General features: G+C 44.9%; 2 protein-coding genes across 4 annotated transcripts in view; both read right to left on the bottom strand.

Annotated features, from left to right (window-relative positions):
* Positions 1-6,214, bottom strand: part of LOC110283792 (trem-like transcript 4 protein) — an 11,237-nt gene extending 5,023 nt beyond the window's left edge. The window contains exons 1-4 of one of the 3 annotated variants that reach the window (XM_021149288.2): positions 6,065-6,214; positions 5,517-5,873; positions 924-974; positions 591-672 (exon numbers count right to left, since the gene is read on the bottom strand). In XM_021149288.2, coding sequence (XP_021004947.1) covers positions 591-672; positions 924-974; positions 5,517-5,873; positions 6,065-6,125 — 551 coding nt within the window. In that variant the 5' untranslated portion in view covers positions 6,126-6,214. Of the gene's footprint in view, positions 1-590; positions 676-923; positions 975-5,516; positions 5,874-6,064 lie in introns of all 3 variants that reach the window. The other 2 variants (XM_021149287.2, XM_029471423.1) reach the window with 2 other exon arrangements.
* A 5,452-nt stretch (positions 6,215-11,666) lies between these two features.
* The window catches only part of LOC110284354 (triggering receptor expressed on myeloid cells 3), an 11,617-nt gene continuing 5,433 nt past the window's right edge, over positions 11,667-17,850 (bottom strand). The window contains exons 3-4 of the mRNA XM_021150079.1: positions 12,540-12,640; positions 11,667-12,083 (exon numbers count right to left, since the gene is read on the bottom strand). Of these exons, the coding sequence (XP_021005738.1) occupies positions 12,030-12,083; positions 12,540-12,640 (155 nt within the window). The 3' untranslated portion in view covers positions 11,667-12,029. The remainder of the gene's footprint in view (positions 12,084-12,539; positions 12,641-17,850) is intronic.

The following is a 17,850-nucleotide window of genomic DNA, read 5'->3' as shown; positions in this document are numbered from 1 at the left end:
AGAGAGAGAGAGAGAGAGAGAGCGCACTGATATATAGAATTTCCTGCTCTACCTTTTGACACAGGGGGTCTCTTACTTAACTTAAAGCTCACTGGCTGGTGAGTCTGGCTAGCCCCGGAGCCTGTGAGACCTGCCTGTCTCTGCCACCCAGCAGTGGGATCCGGGCATAGATCTACTATACCCAGCTTTGTATGTGGGTGCCAGGGACCCAAACTCAGATACTCATGCTGGCTGCTCTCATAGCAAAGACGTTCATCATTGATCCAGCTCCCTAGGCTCCTATGAGTCTTTGTTATCTGAGAGCTTCCCTTTTCTCACAATTCTGTGAACTTTGTACTGATTGTTTCCTCACATATCTCTTCCTTTACATCCTTCCTCATAGCGATTCAGATTCATTCTGATCCTCTTTGTGTTTCCTACAGATCTTCCAATGCTTAGGACCTGCTCCCCCAGCCCCCATTTCTTCTTTCTCCACCTCCGTATCTGGACCTGGGAGCGCCTCTGAAGAACTCGATGCCCAGCCATCCTGAGGATGGTCCTTCACTACAGGACTCCCAGGACTCATCCCTCTAAAAGCATCCCTGACTCACCTGTGCCCAGTGCCATTGATGGAAGAGTCAGTGGTCTCCTCGGGAGAGGAAGTCAGAACTGGGAAGGGCATAAAGATGGTGGCTGCTTAGAGGACCAGGACAGGGACCAAGACCAAGTTCCAAGAGCCATGAGAGGAAGTAGAGAAGGGTTAGATGGGTGCACAACTCACAGTCCCTCAGGCCAGGGCTAGCTACGCCTAAAATCTTTATATTTATTTATTTATTTATTTTTACATATATAAGGTCATCAACCATAAAGGCAGGCCTCCCCCATCCTTACCCTCCCGAAACTGGCTTGCTATCCCGCCCACCTTTTCCTCCTGGCAAACCTACCTGTGCTTTCTGGAAGCCAAGCAATCGTCTGTAAAGGAAGGGTTGATGGGGCTAGAAAAGAAAAGACAACTATGCATAAAAGGGAGAATGAGGTCTGGGTCCTTATCTGTGAAAGATGCAGGAGGCTCAGAGGTGACTGACTTACATATTTATGGGCTGCTGAGATAACCTGACAGCCTGACTTTGAGCCTTAGAACCCAGAGTGGAAGGAAAGAGCCAACTCCTCTGATTCCATATGTGTAACATGGTCCAAGCCTTCATACATGCAATAATAATAGTAATAGCAATAGTAATCATAATTATTATCATTATTATAATTATAAATTTAAAAAGGGGATTTCACACATCTATTCTATGCCATTTACTGTTTCAATGCTTGCATATATGGCATGACATTCAAACCAAAGTTAGCCTGTGTACTTGGCATCATTTCTTCATGGTGAAAACACTTAAAATCTTTTTATAGCCTTTTAAAAAAATAAGTAGAGGCTGGAGACATGGTTAAAAGCACTAGCTGCTCTTGCCGATATGGGATGATAGATAGTAGGTAGGGCATATAGGACCAGGGTTTGTCTCCCAGCACCCACATAGTGACTCACAACCATCCATAACTCCAGTTCCAGAGAATCCAGCATCTTCCTCTGATCTCCAAGGGCACCAAGCATATGTGTTGCACAGATATACATGCAGGCAAAACATTCATATGTATAAAATAAGATGAATAAATATTCTACATTCTTAATAACCAGAAGCAAATAGCACATTATGGTCAACTGAAGTCTGTGTAGCACAGCATTAGAATTTCTGTCCCCTTCATGTCTCTCAACAGTCTTCAGCCAAGCCCCACCCTCACTCCTCCTAGCTCCTCCCTCAGCTTCTGGTAACCACTAATCTATTCCAATGTCTATCAGATCAGTGCTTTGTTATTCTTGTTTGATAGTTTTTGAGACAGGGTTTCACTATGTACCTCTGACTTGCCTAGAACTCCCTTGGTAGACCAGGCTAGCTTTAGACTCACAGAGATCCATCTGCCTCTGCCTCCTGAATGCTGGAATTAAAGGCTTCCACTACCATACTGGATAGCATTTTTTTTTTTAAGTCAGGGTTCCATGTAGCCCAGGCTGAACTCAAACTTACTTCATAGCTCAAGATGGTGAACTTGCTATCTACCTGTCTCCACCTTCTAAGATCTGGGACCATAGGCTGGTAAGATATATAGTAGTTCCAGGCTATGTTATGATGAAAACTGTACTAATTTACATTCCCACCAGCCACACATAAAGCTTTCTCCAAGTCTTCTCCGGCACCCTTTATTGTTTGCCTTTTGGGGAAGGGCGATTTTTACAGAGTAATATGATATCGCATAATGGTTTTCGTTCATGTTTTCCTGGTAGGCAGTGACATTGAGGGGTTTTCTTGGCCATTTGGGTGCTGTTGTTTGGTTTGGTTTTGATGGCTGCTCAGATTGGCAGGGAAGCATTCTGCATAGCAGAAATCAAATCTGGCCTCCCAGTGGGAAGAGGGTTGTGGTAGACCTGACAGCACACTTTATTTCTCTCTATCTGAAGCCCTGAGTGGAACTTCCTCATTGCTTTATGGGACCCACCCAAAGGGAAGGCCCTACGGAGTCTCAGGCTCCTCAACCTGCCTGACCGTTACTCTTTCCTCCTTAATAACCTGCTCATCTTAGTTTGGAGCCAGATGGAGGAAGAGTGGGCAAGGCTATAAGAGACAAAGAGAAGATGACTGGGTAGGGTCCTGAAGGGAAAATCAAGTCTGACCCCCAAAACAGTGACAGGATGTAGGGGGGCTTAGAGCACATGTCAGGGGCTAGCAAGCTTCCTCAGATGACTTTGCCTTAGTTTAAAATTTATGATGGAACTCCAAGAGGCAAGGCCCAGGAGAAAATCATTTTAGGAAAGACTCTTGCTATTCATATGCTTTTCCTGTTGTTATCACATATATAACAATCACTAGGTATTAGCCCACCCTTTTGAGCAGATCTCTGCAGAATGATGAAAATGTACTGTCTAGTAGTGATGCTATTATAGACAAATAGATGATTTCTTTATCCTCAATGACGATCCTATAAGAATTCCTAAATTTATAGTAATTATTAAACTCTTTTAATAACACTATTAACTCCTTGCGATAGCCAAAACTGCAGTGAGAACTCTACCGGTCTTCAGTGTCACTAGTTAATTGCTGCAGCTATTCTACTTCTCAGTGCACATTCCAAGAGGTTGTAAAACCATTAACCAAAGGTTTTTTTTTTTAAAAAAGGGAACTAATGATTTATTATAGGTGGTAGGACAGAAGATAAAATAGCGACTAGGTTTATCTATACAAATCTTCACTAACAACTTAGTTATGGTTTTTAACTCTCCATGAATCTGTGGAGCTGTGACTGGTGTTTAACCAGATAATTACTCTTTTTTTTTTATAATTTACTCTTTTTTTTTTTTAACAAGGTTGTTTATTTCTTTCAAGATTTATTTATTTATTATATGTAAGTACACTGTAGCTGTCTTCAGACACTCCAGAAGAGAGAGTCAGATCTCGTTACGGATGGTTGTGAGCCACCATGTGGTTGCTGGGATTTGAACTCCGGACCTTCGGAAGAACAGTCGGGTGTTCTTACCCACTGAGCCATCTCACCAGCCCCAGATAATTACTCTTAATGGATATGCATGTAAACATCTCTGTTGTAAACTTCCATTTTGATTTATGATTGGAGCTTATGTTTAAACATGTGATGACCTTTTAAGCATGTGATCACCATGTATTCTGAAAACTGTTTAAAGTGCTGAGGACAAAGAGAAGAGTCAGAACTGAGCTGAGGAGAACTTTTTAGACAGCATTTTTTTTTTAGACATGATCTGAACAGAGCTTCTTAGAACAGAACTGAGGATAATTTTTTAGTCAGGACACAAGAGAGGTTTTTAGACAGAACTGAACTTCAGTAAGAACTTGAAGTAAAGGCACAACATTGGAGAAAAGGCATTAAGAGTAAGAGCATTACTGTGGCACCAGAGTAGGAGGAGAGCAAGAGTAAAGGGAGAGTGCAGAGTGCAATAATTTAGAAACTATAGGCAGCATAAAAAACTAAGAGAGCAATGAGCAGAATGCAGAAGAAAAGAGGGAATGAGGAAGGAGCTGCTGAGAGAGCAGAAGGAACAGGCAGACTTTTCCTTACCATGGGACAGAATAGGTCCTTTCTTAAGAACAAGGCAGGCTTAGTCTTATTAAAAGGAACAAAGCTTTCTTCTTTAAAACCTGGGTTTAATTCATTTAGCATTGAAAGGGTAAGAGCTTTTTCTTTCTCTATGCAGTAAAGATTGGAGCTCATTTTTCATCCAGAGTGAGTAAATTCTTTCTGAACTGTTGCTTGCTCTTTTGCTCCAAATGCATATGTAACTATGGATTTGTGTGTGTGTGTAAGTGTGTGTAACTGTGAGAATGTATGAAACTTGGACCCAACTGGTTTGAATGGAAATGTGTAAATAAATGTGCATGTGGGAATCTGTGTTTGTATTTATGTGAGTTTATGCATATTTGCTTATGTAAAAGTTTTTTCCTTCCATGAGCATGATTCTCTTCTCCTGGTTCAATAGAAGTAAGTTTATTGCTCCAAACTTCCCCTAGCCTGACAAATGAGAGACATCTAGAACAAGGTAGCAATCTCTAGCAATTAACCCTTTACTTCATCTCCTGCTGTGTTAGGATGAGGTGCTAAATGCCAGAGACTGCAGTTTCTGGCCTCAGAGGACACAGAAGGCAGCTCAGCTACAGTAGCAAAGTAACTTAGACTTAGACAAGTCAACTTTTTATTATTCTACAACAACTCTAAGTATCTCGCAAGACAAAAGTCTTACCCTATGCCAATGCTTTTCCCCCTCTGCTGACTCAAGGAGAAGCGAGAACAAAAAAAGAGGACCATGCCAGGGTTGGCCCCTGGTAAGGAAGACCTCAGGGGCCCTTGTGCCAGTAGAAATTTGTACCTCAGGTCTGCCTAAGTAAGAAAGCAAGTAGGAGGGCTGGAGAGATAGCTCAGCCATTGAGAACACAGTCTCTTGCAGAGAATCTGAGTTTGGTTCCAAGCATCCACATTGATTGGTTCACAGCAACGTATGACTCTAGCTGCAAGAGGCTCCTAGTCTCTGGTTTCAGTGGGCACTGGGACACATGTGGCATGTGCCCATGAGTGCACATAATTTAAAATAAAAGCATTCCAACTTTTTTTTTTTTTTTTGAGACAGAGTCTCACTATATAGCTCTGGCTGGCCTGGACCTCACTATTTAGACTAGGCTGGCCTCGAACTCAGATCCACCTGTCTCTCCTCCCAAATGTTGGGATTAAAGTTACTCAATGCTAGTGTAAACTAACTAAGAGTCAGAGAGAGACTCCAAGTGCCTACCCCATGAAACCTAAACATTCTTTCTCAATGAGGAGCCAAGCATGACCGAGATGGGAAACTATCTCTCCTCAGTCAGATCAGGTGTCAAGATTAGGGGGTCATGAAGAGAAGGGATCAGGGATATGTATTGCGCTTGGTCTGTAGAAGAGGGTTGTATCCCCAAGAAAGGCCTTACCTGGCGACACCACCAGGCTGATGTTTCTGAGAACAGTTACTTCTCTGAGGGAAGGATAATATGGACCACACCAGTAGAACGCTGAGTCATCCTCTGTTAGTTGAGTCATGGTGACGGTGAAGAAGCCAGCTTCAGGATCATCCCAGATTGTGTGCTGTAATTCCCTGGCTGCTTTCCGAGGCTCAGAGGTAGTGACCACTCTCGTACATTTACTTGGGGCTGTTTGCCGACACCACGTTTTCAGCACATAGGGCCCCTCCTTAGGCTTGTACTGGCACTGCACGGAGAGGTTCTGTCCTACCATTCTATGAAGCTCTTCAGATATAACTGTGGACCCCCAGACACCTGGACAACAAACTGTCAGGTCAGAGGTCAGAGCTCTAGCTGTATGCATTTGTTTCTGGGGCTAGGGAAGCCAAGAGGCAATGACTTCCAACACTCAGACGCACAACATGGCCCCAAAGCCAGCCCTGGTCACAGGGTCAGCCTGGTTCCTTGTCCTTTTATCTATCCTACCTCTCAAACCCTTGTACACTGAATCATCTCACCTGAGGCCAGGAACACCAGCTGCACAGGGACCAGGAGCAGTTGTGAGTACCTCCAGGCCATACCAGTCCAGATTCTGTCAGTAGAGGAGAGGAGAAAAAGAGGAGACCTCTGAACTAGGCAAGAGTCTTCCCCTAAGTCTCAACATCTGTGAGATGTAAGAACCAAAAAAGATGAGAGCTTTGATTGGGGAAGTAGCCAGTCTGGGAAGGCGGGCTTATGGACCCATAAGAGGAACAGTGGCCAGGCCTGGACTGGGGACTCCTAACTGCAGGGTCCATCTCTGGCCCTCACTCTTCACCCCTGCTTATCCGTGTCCCATCTCAGCCATTCCACACACCACCCACCAATCACACTCCTCCATTATTGCTACAAAAAAAAATACTGTAGAAAACAATATGAGAAGTAAGAGGCCTGTTCCTCTTTTCTTTTTCCCTGAGAAAGGTCAAAGGTCCCTAGAGGTGTGCCCAGAGTCCTGGGAATCCCCATCACTAAGATAAGTCAGGGTCCTCACCTCCAGTATGTTGTCATCCTGGAAGGTTTGTAAGCCACCAGACTCCAATGCCAGAGTGTAAGAATGGTCCCTTGGAAAGGGGGAAGGGGGGCTACTGGGAGGTAGAGAACAATGAGAAAGAATTGTCAGAAGGGAGGTCAAGAGGGAGGGACCTCTTAAGGGTGAGAAAGGAAGCAAGGGAGTTCATGACCATGTTAAAGGACGTGTGAGTGGGAGAGTGAAACTATGAGAAAAATTATCTCTCATTAACATCTCACCTGCAAAACTGTGTGGAAGAAAGGGTGGCCCAGGCTGGGTCTCCAGGGTTTAAACCTAGCCCGACCAGAAAACAGGCTGCCTTTCACGGTCCCACAGACTGTCAAGATCTGAGAGACTGAAAGTGGAGTCAACAATCAGTAGCAACCAGTTAGGGAAGGCATATGCACACCACATCAAGGGAACCTCAAGGCTTTCACTGGCGAGCCCACAGTAGCAGCTGGGATACCACTGGCCATCAGAACACCTAAATTCTTATTGGTCTTCATGCATCTGCTCCACTCCCAGGGACTCTAAGGACCTCCTATGTAGCAGTTGACGGATGGAGATGGCAAAGCAAAGAATAAAAAAATCTAATGACCCTGCCTTGTACTTATGAGGGAACCAGAAGTGTGGGATATGAACGTCATTTGTTTGAGTTGGTTTGCAGAGCTGGAAATCAAACCTAGGGCCTTGTACATGCTAGTAAAAGAATGGCTCGCCATTCCACCAAGCTACATCCCCAGCCAAAGCTTTAGTTATAAGCTCAATCTTATCTCCCCTGAATTATTAAACTGAAGGTAGTATTGGAATCAAATTTTTTCTAACGTTGTCACACAAGAGACTGAAGCAGTTAAGAAAAAGCATGTGTTGCTTTTGGAGCCAGGGTTCAGCTCCTGATGGCCATGTCAGGGGGGCTAACAACCACCTCTTACCGCAGTTCCAGGGGATCTGACGCTCTCTTCTGGCCTCCTCGGGCATCCATATGTACAAATCCATACAGAGACACACTTATTCATAAGTAAAAACAAGTCTTTTTTTTTTTTTTATACTCTACACAAGATATTTAGGAAAATACTTTCTTCTTCATGGAGAACATTGAGATGCATCATTATACATTTGTCAGTATCCAGAGAGTGCAAGACACCAACAGTAGATCCTAAAGAAGCTAGTCTGAGCTGATAGTACCATGTCAGTGTGAGTTTACCCAGTGTAGCAAATGCACTGTTCTGGAGGGACAGTGTGGTAAAGGGAAGATCTGTGCATGGGGAAAGGCTGGGAGGGAAGGTTTTTTGTTTGTTTGGTTTTGTTTTTAGCTTCCTTTCATTTCTATAATAAAATGTACTAACAAAAGCAACTTCAAGAAAAAAGCCCTGATTTGGGCTCAGAGTTTGAGAACATAGCCTATTGAACTGGGGAAGTTAAAGTAGCAAGAACTTGAAACAGCTTGTCACATCGCAGCCACAGTCAAGAAGCAGAGAACAATGAATGCATGTCTCCTCGTGTTCAGCTCACTCTCTCATTTCCCGTAATCCAGAATCCCCTGCCTAGGGAGTCATCATGTACCCATTGGACAGCTGTTAGATTGATCGGGATGATCTATAACTCCAGTCCCAGGCTGTCTGAGGCCCCTTTCTGGCCTCCATGAGCACTGTGCACACATGGTACATAGACAGGCACACAGACAAAACACTCATACACTATACAACATTTTTTATCTAATTTTTTTGTGGTACTGCCTTCTGCCTCTCTGCTGAGGGTGTCCGGATACTGCAGGCATGCTGACCCAGAGGAAGCACAGCAAAAGCCAGAATGGGAAGTCCCACAGCTTGTGTTTCCCTTTGGGGCATCAAATGCTTAAATGAAGCAGCTCTCTGAGAGGATCTTTGCTTGGTTATATTACTTTATTGGGGGTGGATGTGGGTACACACACTTTATTCAGAGTGAACTAGGGATTCTATACCTCTTGGGGGAAGGGCTTGAGAATACCCAGGAAGGGAAGGTCATTGACTGAAGGCTCAAGGCTATCTAGATACCTCATTAGCATGGAGAGGGACTCCAGGTATGCCACATGACTGAGTGGCTCTACTCCTGCCATTCTGAAATCTCTGGGATTCCTGGGATTTGAGCTCCCCAGCCTTACCAGTTCTTATGCCTGTCTGGTAGCACATTCCCAAATGCCCTACAGCTTTTAATGTGTATTCCCACATCTATTACTCACTACCCTGTGGCTATGAAAAGACACTGTGACTAAGGCAACTTATAAAGACATTTCATTGAAGATTTGCTTAGTTTCAGGGGCTTAGTCATCATGGCAGGGAGCATGGAGGCAGGCAGGCATGGTGTGGCCATGATAGCTAAGAGCTTCATCCTGGTCCATAGGCAGAGAGAGAAAGAGAAAGGCAGAGAGACAGAGGCAGAGAGAGGCAAAGAGACCGAGACAGAGACATAAAGAGAAAGAGACAGAGAGAGATAGAGACAGGCAGAGAGACAAAAACAGAGACAGAGACTAGGCCTGATATGGGATTTTGGAACCTCAAAGTTCACCACCCAATGACACACTTCCTCCGACAAGGCCACACCTCCTAATCCTTTTCAAATAGTGTCACTTCCTGATGACTACACATTCAAATATTTGAGCCAATGGACCATTCTTAGTCAAAACTCCCACTTTCCACACCCTGCCCCCCTAGACTTGTGGCCAAATCATAACGTAGAAATTGTTTCAGTCCAACTTCAAAAGTTGGACCCATAGGCTATCGCAATCTCAATATTGTTTAAAAGTCCAAAGTTTAACTTTTTTTTCCTGAGACTAATGGCAATTTCTTGCTGTAATCCCTTATAAAATCAAAACCAAGAAGCAGAGCAAATGCTCCCAACACACAATGGCATAGGACAAACCTTACCATTCCAACATGGAGAAAGGGAGAAGTCTGAACCAAAGCAAGACCAAAAACCAGCCAGACAAACCCCAAATTTTGCATCTTCATGCCTGATGTCCAAGTGGCAGGTATCCCACAACTTGGAATCTCCAACACAATCCAGGCTTCATCTTCACAGCTTCATACAATGGGCATCTCTGGGCATCCATGCAGACACACTCTTGACATATACCTACCCTTAGCAGCTTTCCTTAGCCAAGGAGGGAGATTCTACAACCCCTTTCTTGTATCCTTGATTCTAAATCAAGAACCATGTGACTAAAGCTGTCAAGCTCTGTTGCTTGCTATAGCTGGACCATAGGCCTTTCATTCAGTTACATCTGTATCAGTTACATCTGTATCAGTTACATCTGTATCAGTTACATCTGTATCAGTTACATCTGTATCAGTTACATTTGTATCAGGTTTCTGCTGTTGATGGCTTCCTTCATGCTTACGCTTTTCTTTAATTCTGCTTCACATGTTGGAAGCTTAGCTGAGTACGTCTTACCCTGAGGTCACCACTTAGCCTACTTAGTATCAGGCTTTTCTTTAAACCTTTGTTTTGTTTTGTTTTGTTTTGTTTTGTTTTGTTTTGTTTTGTTTTGTTTTGTTTTGTTTTGTTGTTGAGACAGGGTTTCTCTGTGTGGCCCTGGATACCCTAGAACTGGCCCTGTAGACCAAGGTGGCCACAAACTCAGAGATCTACCTCACTCAGGTGCCTGAGTGTTGGAATTAAAAGAACGGCCGACCACATCTGGATTTCTCTAAACTTTTTATCTCCCTAAGTGCTGAACTTACCTTAATTACACTTCTTGGAACTCCTTTTTTTTCTGCAAACAGACCATTTTGTATTTCTTTTTTCCAACATACTCCTTTTCTGTAGGGTTGTTGTCCTACATCCACTCTGCCACAGGGCATGGCTGCTTGGGGAGGTGGGATGCGGAGAGTTTGACTGTGCTTGTCCCATGCCATCACCACCAGGGCTGGTGCTGGGCAGTAGGAAAACCCCAAGATACCACACAGCTCTGCTGGGAACAGCATCTAGCCCCAGTCTGGGCAGCAGGGCTGGGGGAGGGGAGAGCTCCCTCTAGTCCCAGTGGTAATTATTGGCTTGGTAATTGTCCTTGGCTTGTCAGATACAGGCTTGGTGGCCATTGTGGCTGGGAGCTCAGAGAGACCTTCTATGAAAAGAGGCAGTTCATGCTTCCAAACAGTTTATTGTTGTGGCAGAAAATAGATAAATAAACCCATATCCCACTTCTCAGGGTGGGCCTGAGATTAAATACCTTTTGCAGGGAGGACTGTCTGGGAGAGGAAGTTTATTAGCAAGGCCCTTCAGACCTCTAGGTACCTCATTAGCATGGAGAACAATGTTTTGAGCCTGTTTAACTGTGGTCAGGTCTCTTTTCCTATTGTCTTGGTCTGAGATGTTAGGGATAACTCATCTATATGTAGAAGGACTTGGGATATATGCCCATACAAGACTGATGGCCACAAATCTCTCTGGGGCAGGGAGCTGCAGCTATGTGAGAGGGGTCTGGTGCCAGGAGCAGGAGAAGCTCCTACCATCCCTTCAGGGTCTTTAGGGCTTCAAGCAGTGGCCAATAACAACCACACTCTACAGTTGACATTAGGCTGTCTTGAAATCTCCTCTGCCAACACCATTAATCCAAAGCCCTTTAATTTAGCCCCAGGCAGATTTTTGGAACAAAGGAAAAAGCAGCCACATTCTTTGCAAAAACATCACAAGAAAAGTCTCCAGGTCACTTGTGTACATTCTTCTCCTCTGAAACCTTTTAATCTCAGCCCCCACAGTTCCAGTTTACCCTCAGCACTGTCTTCAACACTCCTACTAGGATGTCCCCTTAAGCCACACTTAAAGTATCCAACTGCTTTTCAAGTTGGAAGTCTTCTATATTCTTCCAAAAAAACATCATGGTCAGGTCTGTCACTGCAATACCCCATTTTCTGGTCTTACATCAAATAAATAGACAAGATAACCTTTTATAGACACTCTCAAGACTTAATCTTAATCTAGACAATCCCTCACAGATATGCCTGGAGGCTTGTTTTCTATGAGATTTTATATTGCATCATGTGACAATTGGCATTCATCATCACAGGAGGGATACAGGAACAGTAAAACTGCATGAAAAAAATACATTTTTTTTTATTATCAGAAGAGAGATAGGTTACATCATATAGGTTTTACCAGTCCACAGCAGGGCAGACCTGGTTAGCAGGAGAGAAATGGTGATAAGATTTTGAGGTGAATTCTCTGTGGGTCCTGCTTAACTGCTCCATCAAAGGTCCAAATCTCTCTCAATTTCACATTCTTCACTGATGTCTCATGAGCCTCCTTCTACACAGCTCTCCTCAGAGCTGTCCTCTGGGAGTAGCATGTGCTAACTAGAGTTCACAAGGAGAATGTAGGAAGGCCCAGATTGTTCCCAATACAGAACATCTGGTATGTTGTTAATAGATAAGGGAAGGTGTGCTCACAGCTTGTGAAGGCTACTGGTTCTCAGAGGCTCCCTGTACTTTGGATGTCTTAGAAGGCTGTAACACCTGTGCAGGAAAAAAAGGAATAGACAAGCTTTAGAAAGTATCAACTCAATTGGAGGCATGATGGTGCACACCTTTAATGCCAGCCCTCAGTAGGCACAGGTAGATGAATTTCTGTGAGTTCCAGGGAAGCTTGGGCTATATAATGAGACCCTCAAACAAACAAACAAACAAAACTAGAAAATATATGACTAGCACAGAGAGCTCAGGCTTGAATGGAAGGGCAGATAGCCCACCCTGATGTCTCCACCCTGCCTGTCCCCATACTTGGGTCTTCCTAGCCAAGGGAAACCCACTAAGCACATTGCTCCCAGGATCTTAGCCAGTACCCTGCATTATGCCTAGGGCTGGCCTTACCTCTTGACCACAGAGCCCTCTGAAAAAGACATCCAGGGGACAGGTTCTGAGGAGCCTTTGGGACCATTCTTATCCACCCCAGTCCTGGCCTGTCCCACTTACCTTAGGCCCAGCTTTGCAGAGAAAGACAAACAGGACTGAGAAGACCAGGCCCTTATTTAGTATGAAGCCACACGTCAGAACGATCACCATCACTGGCTTCCCTGTGAGATCAAAGGCAAGCGTGAGCACTCCAAGGATGACTTTACTAAATCTAAGTGGACATGGATTACCTGCCTTCAGGGCTCTGTGGTTGGACCTGCTACCTGCCTTGCAACCTGAGAGCAGCCAAGGGGTTGCATACCCTTGGAAGAGAAGGCCTTCATCTTTCCTATGATCCTCATGTACCAGAATAAACTGTTTCTCTGTCTCTGCTTGCCCCCAAAGCCCCCATCTTAAGCTTTCTGGACATGGTTACTAGTTGCAGGCATCTCCACCAGCCTCTCACATTTCACCTGACACTCATGTCTTTCTCTTCTGTACTCCCCAACTCTTCCGCTGCCTTCAACGTGTCTGGTTCCTAATCCTTTCCACAGTGCTATTTGACAAATACTATTTCCTGGGAAGAGATAAAGACTCTTTAGGAGGGTTAGCAGAAATATGGCCTCCACTGGGTGCCCAGATATTGTTGATAAAGTTGGACAGTGTGCCCTGTTCTTCAGAGGCTGTTTACCCAACCCAACTGACTTAACCTGAGCCAACAAGGAACCTGAAGGTGTGGATTTTTTTTTTTTTTTTTTTGTAAGCTAGGAAGCTCTCTTCCCAGACCATTATCATAAAACTATCTGAAGAGGAAGGGAGGTTCATTGGGTCCTAGAAGGTCAAAGATGGGATATCCACTTCTCAGCCAGCATCCCATGCTGCACAATAGATAAGAAACATCCAAGTTTGACACTGGACATCAGGGCCAGCATTGTGTCCAGGTCTTCTAACACCACACCTAAGTTATGCTCATGACATGGTGCTGGTATCACCCTTCCGAGTCCCATCTATGAGCCTGGCAAGGGTCCCAACACTCAGTCCATCATATCCAATACACCTGCCTGCCCTGGTCATAGCCCCTCCTGCTGAGAGTGTCTCTGGTTCATAGTGGCAGTCCTAGGTGGGTTTCTATTGCTTTGATAAAAAACTATGACTGTGCTGGCTAGTAGAAATTAGTGGTGATTAAGACAAGCTAGTACCAGGAGTGAGGTATCTCTGTGACAGACCTGACCAGAATGTGTAGGGGAGAAGGTGAAAGGACTTTGGAACTCTGGACTAGAAAACCCAATGAGTGTTGAGAACTCAGTGAGCTGTTCTATAGGACTTTGGAAGATAAGAATGTTGAAAGCAGTGCAAAAGATAAAGGTATATGAGATTTTAAAGGGAAGCAAAGACTCTATTGGGCCTTCTGTGTGAAGATTCTATGGTTATAGTTAGCTGCGACTGACTGATAAGCTGTGATTAACAAGAGACCAGAATCACTAAAGTAAACCCTTTGCTCTTCTTGGACAAGGATGTTGATCATCTGGGGCTGAAGAATCAGTTGTGACTAAGAAGAGACCAACACCTTTGACTTGAAGTCTTCTAAAGTCTCTTCAATATTTCCTCAGAATCAACACACAGAAGTTGTGTTTCAGAAGCTGCCAAGACTGCCCCTCATGCTGGAAGCTGAATTTGGTAGTATAAGTGCCACTCACATGTATTGGTTTTGAAGGCATGAAGGAGTTTTGGAGAGCAGGAGAGGATTGGCACTGTGTCCCTGAAGAGAGCCCAAGAGATGCTACTGGTAAAACGTCTAGCCTAGCTGCAGCAAGACACACCAACAGTTTTGGAGATGCCAGTACCGTGGGATGACCATAAAGAGTAGGAATAGCAGTGGAATGGAGCCAGCCAGAGCCTGGAAGACCAGCTGTGGAGGCTGTGGAGGGCAGAGCTGGAGAAGTGACCCAAACCTCTTGGAGAACCCTAAGACACCATGAGTGAATCCCAGATAATTGGATACTGAATTGCTTACACAGGCAAAGTTTGCTTTGCTTTGGTTTGATTGTGACTGTGCCCTGGTTCTACCCTCTTGAAGTAAAAATGTATATTTTATTTTTCCAGGAGACCACAGTTGAGAGACATTGATTTTTAAAAAGGTTTGTATTTTAAACAGGACTGTCTATTTTAAAGAGACTGAATGTTTAAGTCTTTGAATTTTTAGAGACCATGGGACTTTTAAAATTTATAATGTTTATGCTGTAATGTTGATATCAATGTGTGCCCTTTGGGAAGAACAAGAAAGGAAAGTTGTGACTTAACAGAGATGCATGTGTGTGTCAAGTTGACACGGGGTCAGTAAGCAGCATCCTCCATGCCCTCTGCATCAGCTCCTACCTCCAGGTTCCTGCCGGGTTTGGGTTCTTTTCCTGACTTCCTTCGGTGATGAACTACTATGTGGAAGTGTGAGCACAATAAACCCTTTCCTCCCCAACTGGCTTTTGGTCACGAAGTTTCATCTTAGCATTAACGACCCTAACTAGGATAATGACCAAAAGCAACTTGGGGAGGAAAGGTTTTGTTGCATCTTATACTTCCAGATCATAGTGCATCATGGAAGGAGGCCAGGCAGGAAACCAAGTCAGGAACCTGGAAGTGGTAACTAAAGCAGAGGCTATGGTGGGAAGCTGCCTGACCACCTACTTAGGGGTGGCACCACCCACAGTGGGCTGGACCGGCTCATTTAACCTTAGAAGCAATTCTCTACAGACAAGTCCACAGGCCACTCAGATCCAAGCAATCCCTCAGTTGAGGCTCCCTTTCTCTCAGGTGACATCTGGTTATGTCAAGTTGACAATAAAGCAACGAGGACATCTAACATCCCTATGTCCCATCCTCAGGACCAGAGAAGCAAGAAAAGAAGGAATGAAGGATGGGAGAGAGGGAGGGAGGGAAGAGGGCAGAGGGGGAAGGGAGGAACAGAGGAAGGAAGGAAGGAGAAAAGAGAATAGAGGAATGGAGAAAGGAAGGGAGAGAGGAAGGAAGGAAGAGAAGGGGAGGGAGGAAAGAAGGCAGTGTTGAGGTTTTATCTTTTACACTTTATTGTAATGCTAAGTGCTGGCCCCCAAGATCTAGCATCTGCACATAGCCTCTGGATCCCTGCCCCCAAGTTAATTCTGATTGGTGAATAAAAATGCCAGCAACCAATGACTGGGCAAAAGAGAGATAGATGGGGCTGAGTTTTCGAGGGCTTAGAGAGAGGAGATGGGGATGGGGGAGAGAGAGCCGCCATGGGACAGAAGCTGCCATTGGGTTCAAAGTGTGTGCAGGAGAGGAGGAAGGAGCTGCCATCGGTTAGCTGAGCCATAAAATGTGGCCATGTGGGCTGTTCAAATGGAGCTAGAAGCAGCTCAGATGAAACATAGAAAGCCGGGTGGTGGTGGCACACGCCTTTAATCCCAGCACTTGGGAGGCAGAGGCAGGCAGATTTCTGAATTCGAGGCCAGCCTGGTCTACACAGAGTTCCAGGACACCCAGGGCTACACAGAGAAACCCTGTCTCAAAAAACCAAAAACCAAACCAAACCAAACCAAAACAACAAAACAGAAAAGAAAAGAAAAGAAGAGAAAAGAAGAGAAGAGAAGAGAAGAGAAGAGAAGAGAAGAGAAGAGAAGAGAAGAGAAGAGAAGAGAAGAGAAGAGAAAAGAAAAGAAAAGAAAAGAGAAGAGAAGGAAAGAAGAGAAAAGAAAAGAAAGGAAAAGAAACATAGAAAGTAATAATGGGGTTATGGATAGAAAGTAGTTTGTACAGCATGAAGGTTAGGCAGCTGCCCAGCTATTGTGTAGGTGGATTTGGCCCAGACTTGTTAAAATATAAAGTCTCTCTCTTTCTCTCTCTCTCTCTCTCTCTCTCTCTCTCTCTCTCTCTCTCTCTCTCTCTCCGTGTGTGTGTGTGTGTGTGTGTGTGTGTGTGTGTGTGTGATCCAAGAACATAAATTATCTAAGGCAGGAAGAAATTTTTAAAGTGTTTTTTTACAAGGGAGGAGCGGAGAGAGGAGTGAAGAGGAAGGGGGGACAGGGGAGGGGTTGAGGAGAAGAAAGACTTACTCTCAACCTAGCTGAAACTAAAACCAAGACAAAGAACTACACTGAGCTGACTACACTGTCCCCTCCAGAGCACTGTGGTCACCGCAGCATCTGTGCAGCAGCATACTCTGTGCCGCAGCGCCCTCTGTGGAGTTATTTTCCTATCTCTCCTTTGCCATCCCTCCAGGCAGAGATAACCTGTGCCAGACCCCACTCCTCAGCCATCTTAGTTTATGGTTTCTCCCATCCCGGGATAGAAGGCAAAGGAAGCTGTCACAGCACCACTTCCTGTCCCTCCCAGTTTGCAGCTGATAATTGTCCATCCTGTATTGAGCTCAGTGCAGTTCTTGGGCAAGATGGCGGACTCAGGTATTCTCAGTGACTTTTCTTGTAGCTTTTTAAACTAGGACTTCAGCAAAAGGATGGGTGGAAATGAAGTGATGGAGTCCGAGAATGTAGTGCCTGGAGCAGGTAGATTTGGCCCAGTCTGAAGTACCAATGACACCTTTAGCTCCCTGTGATCAATACATACAAAGGAACCCAAAACATGGCAGCTATCAAATGTTGTAATGGGGGAGCCAGACTGACAGAGCTCACTGACCACCAGAGAAGGTATGGGACTTGTTCAAGCCACTGAACAGGTTCAGGGCAGAAAGCAAGCAAAGCTCTAGAATCTTCTAGTCTGTGAAGCAGCACTTTGTTCTGTCAAGGGTTGCTAAATTAGTCTTTGCATAGCTTTCAGGAATGGGTTAATGACCTGAGCCGAGGGCAGGGGTGGTGTCAAGTGATTCTTCTAGAGCTTGCCATCCTGTCACTGCCTGGTCTTTTTGCTTTGTTGTTTCTTTTGTGTATATTGGTATGAGGGGACAGAGCAATAGGGGTCTCCCTCAGAGTTTCTCAAGCCCTCTGCTTTGTGCTTTGTAGCCTGGTTGGCCTGGAACTTGTTGTAGGCTGCCTTCAAATAAGAGATCCCCCTACCTCTGTCTCTTCGGTATTGACTTTAAAGCCTTGGCCTTGTTTTCTCTGTTTGGCTTTTCCCCCACTTTGGGGAACAAAGTCTCTCTTTGGGACTTGGGGCCCACTAATTAGGCTAAGCTGCTTAGCCTGGGAGCCTTGGGGATCCTCCTGTTTCTTCTCCCCAGCACTGGGACTACAAGCAAATGCATCCATGCCCAGCTCTGTACGAGGTACTGGGGATTGAACTCGGGACCCCGTACTCTTCATAGACTTAGTTATCCCCTCAGCCCAGAGGTGGTTGTAATGTTTGTCTCTCCCTTCCCTTCCCTTCTTCCCTTCCCTTCCCTTCCCTTCCCTTCCCTTCCCTTCCC

Source organism: Mus caroli, chromosome 17 (genome assembly GCF_900094665.2).
Source record: "Mus caroli chromosome 17, CAROLI_EIJ_v1.1, whole genome shotgun sequence".
In the NCBI taxonomy this organism is placed as follows: domain Eukaryota; kingdom Metazoa; phylum Chordata; class Mammalia; order Rodentia; family Muridae; genus Mus; species Mus caroli.
This window is presented reverse-complemented; position numbering and strand designations above follow the sequence as displayed.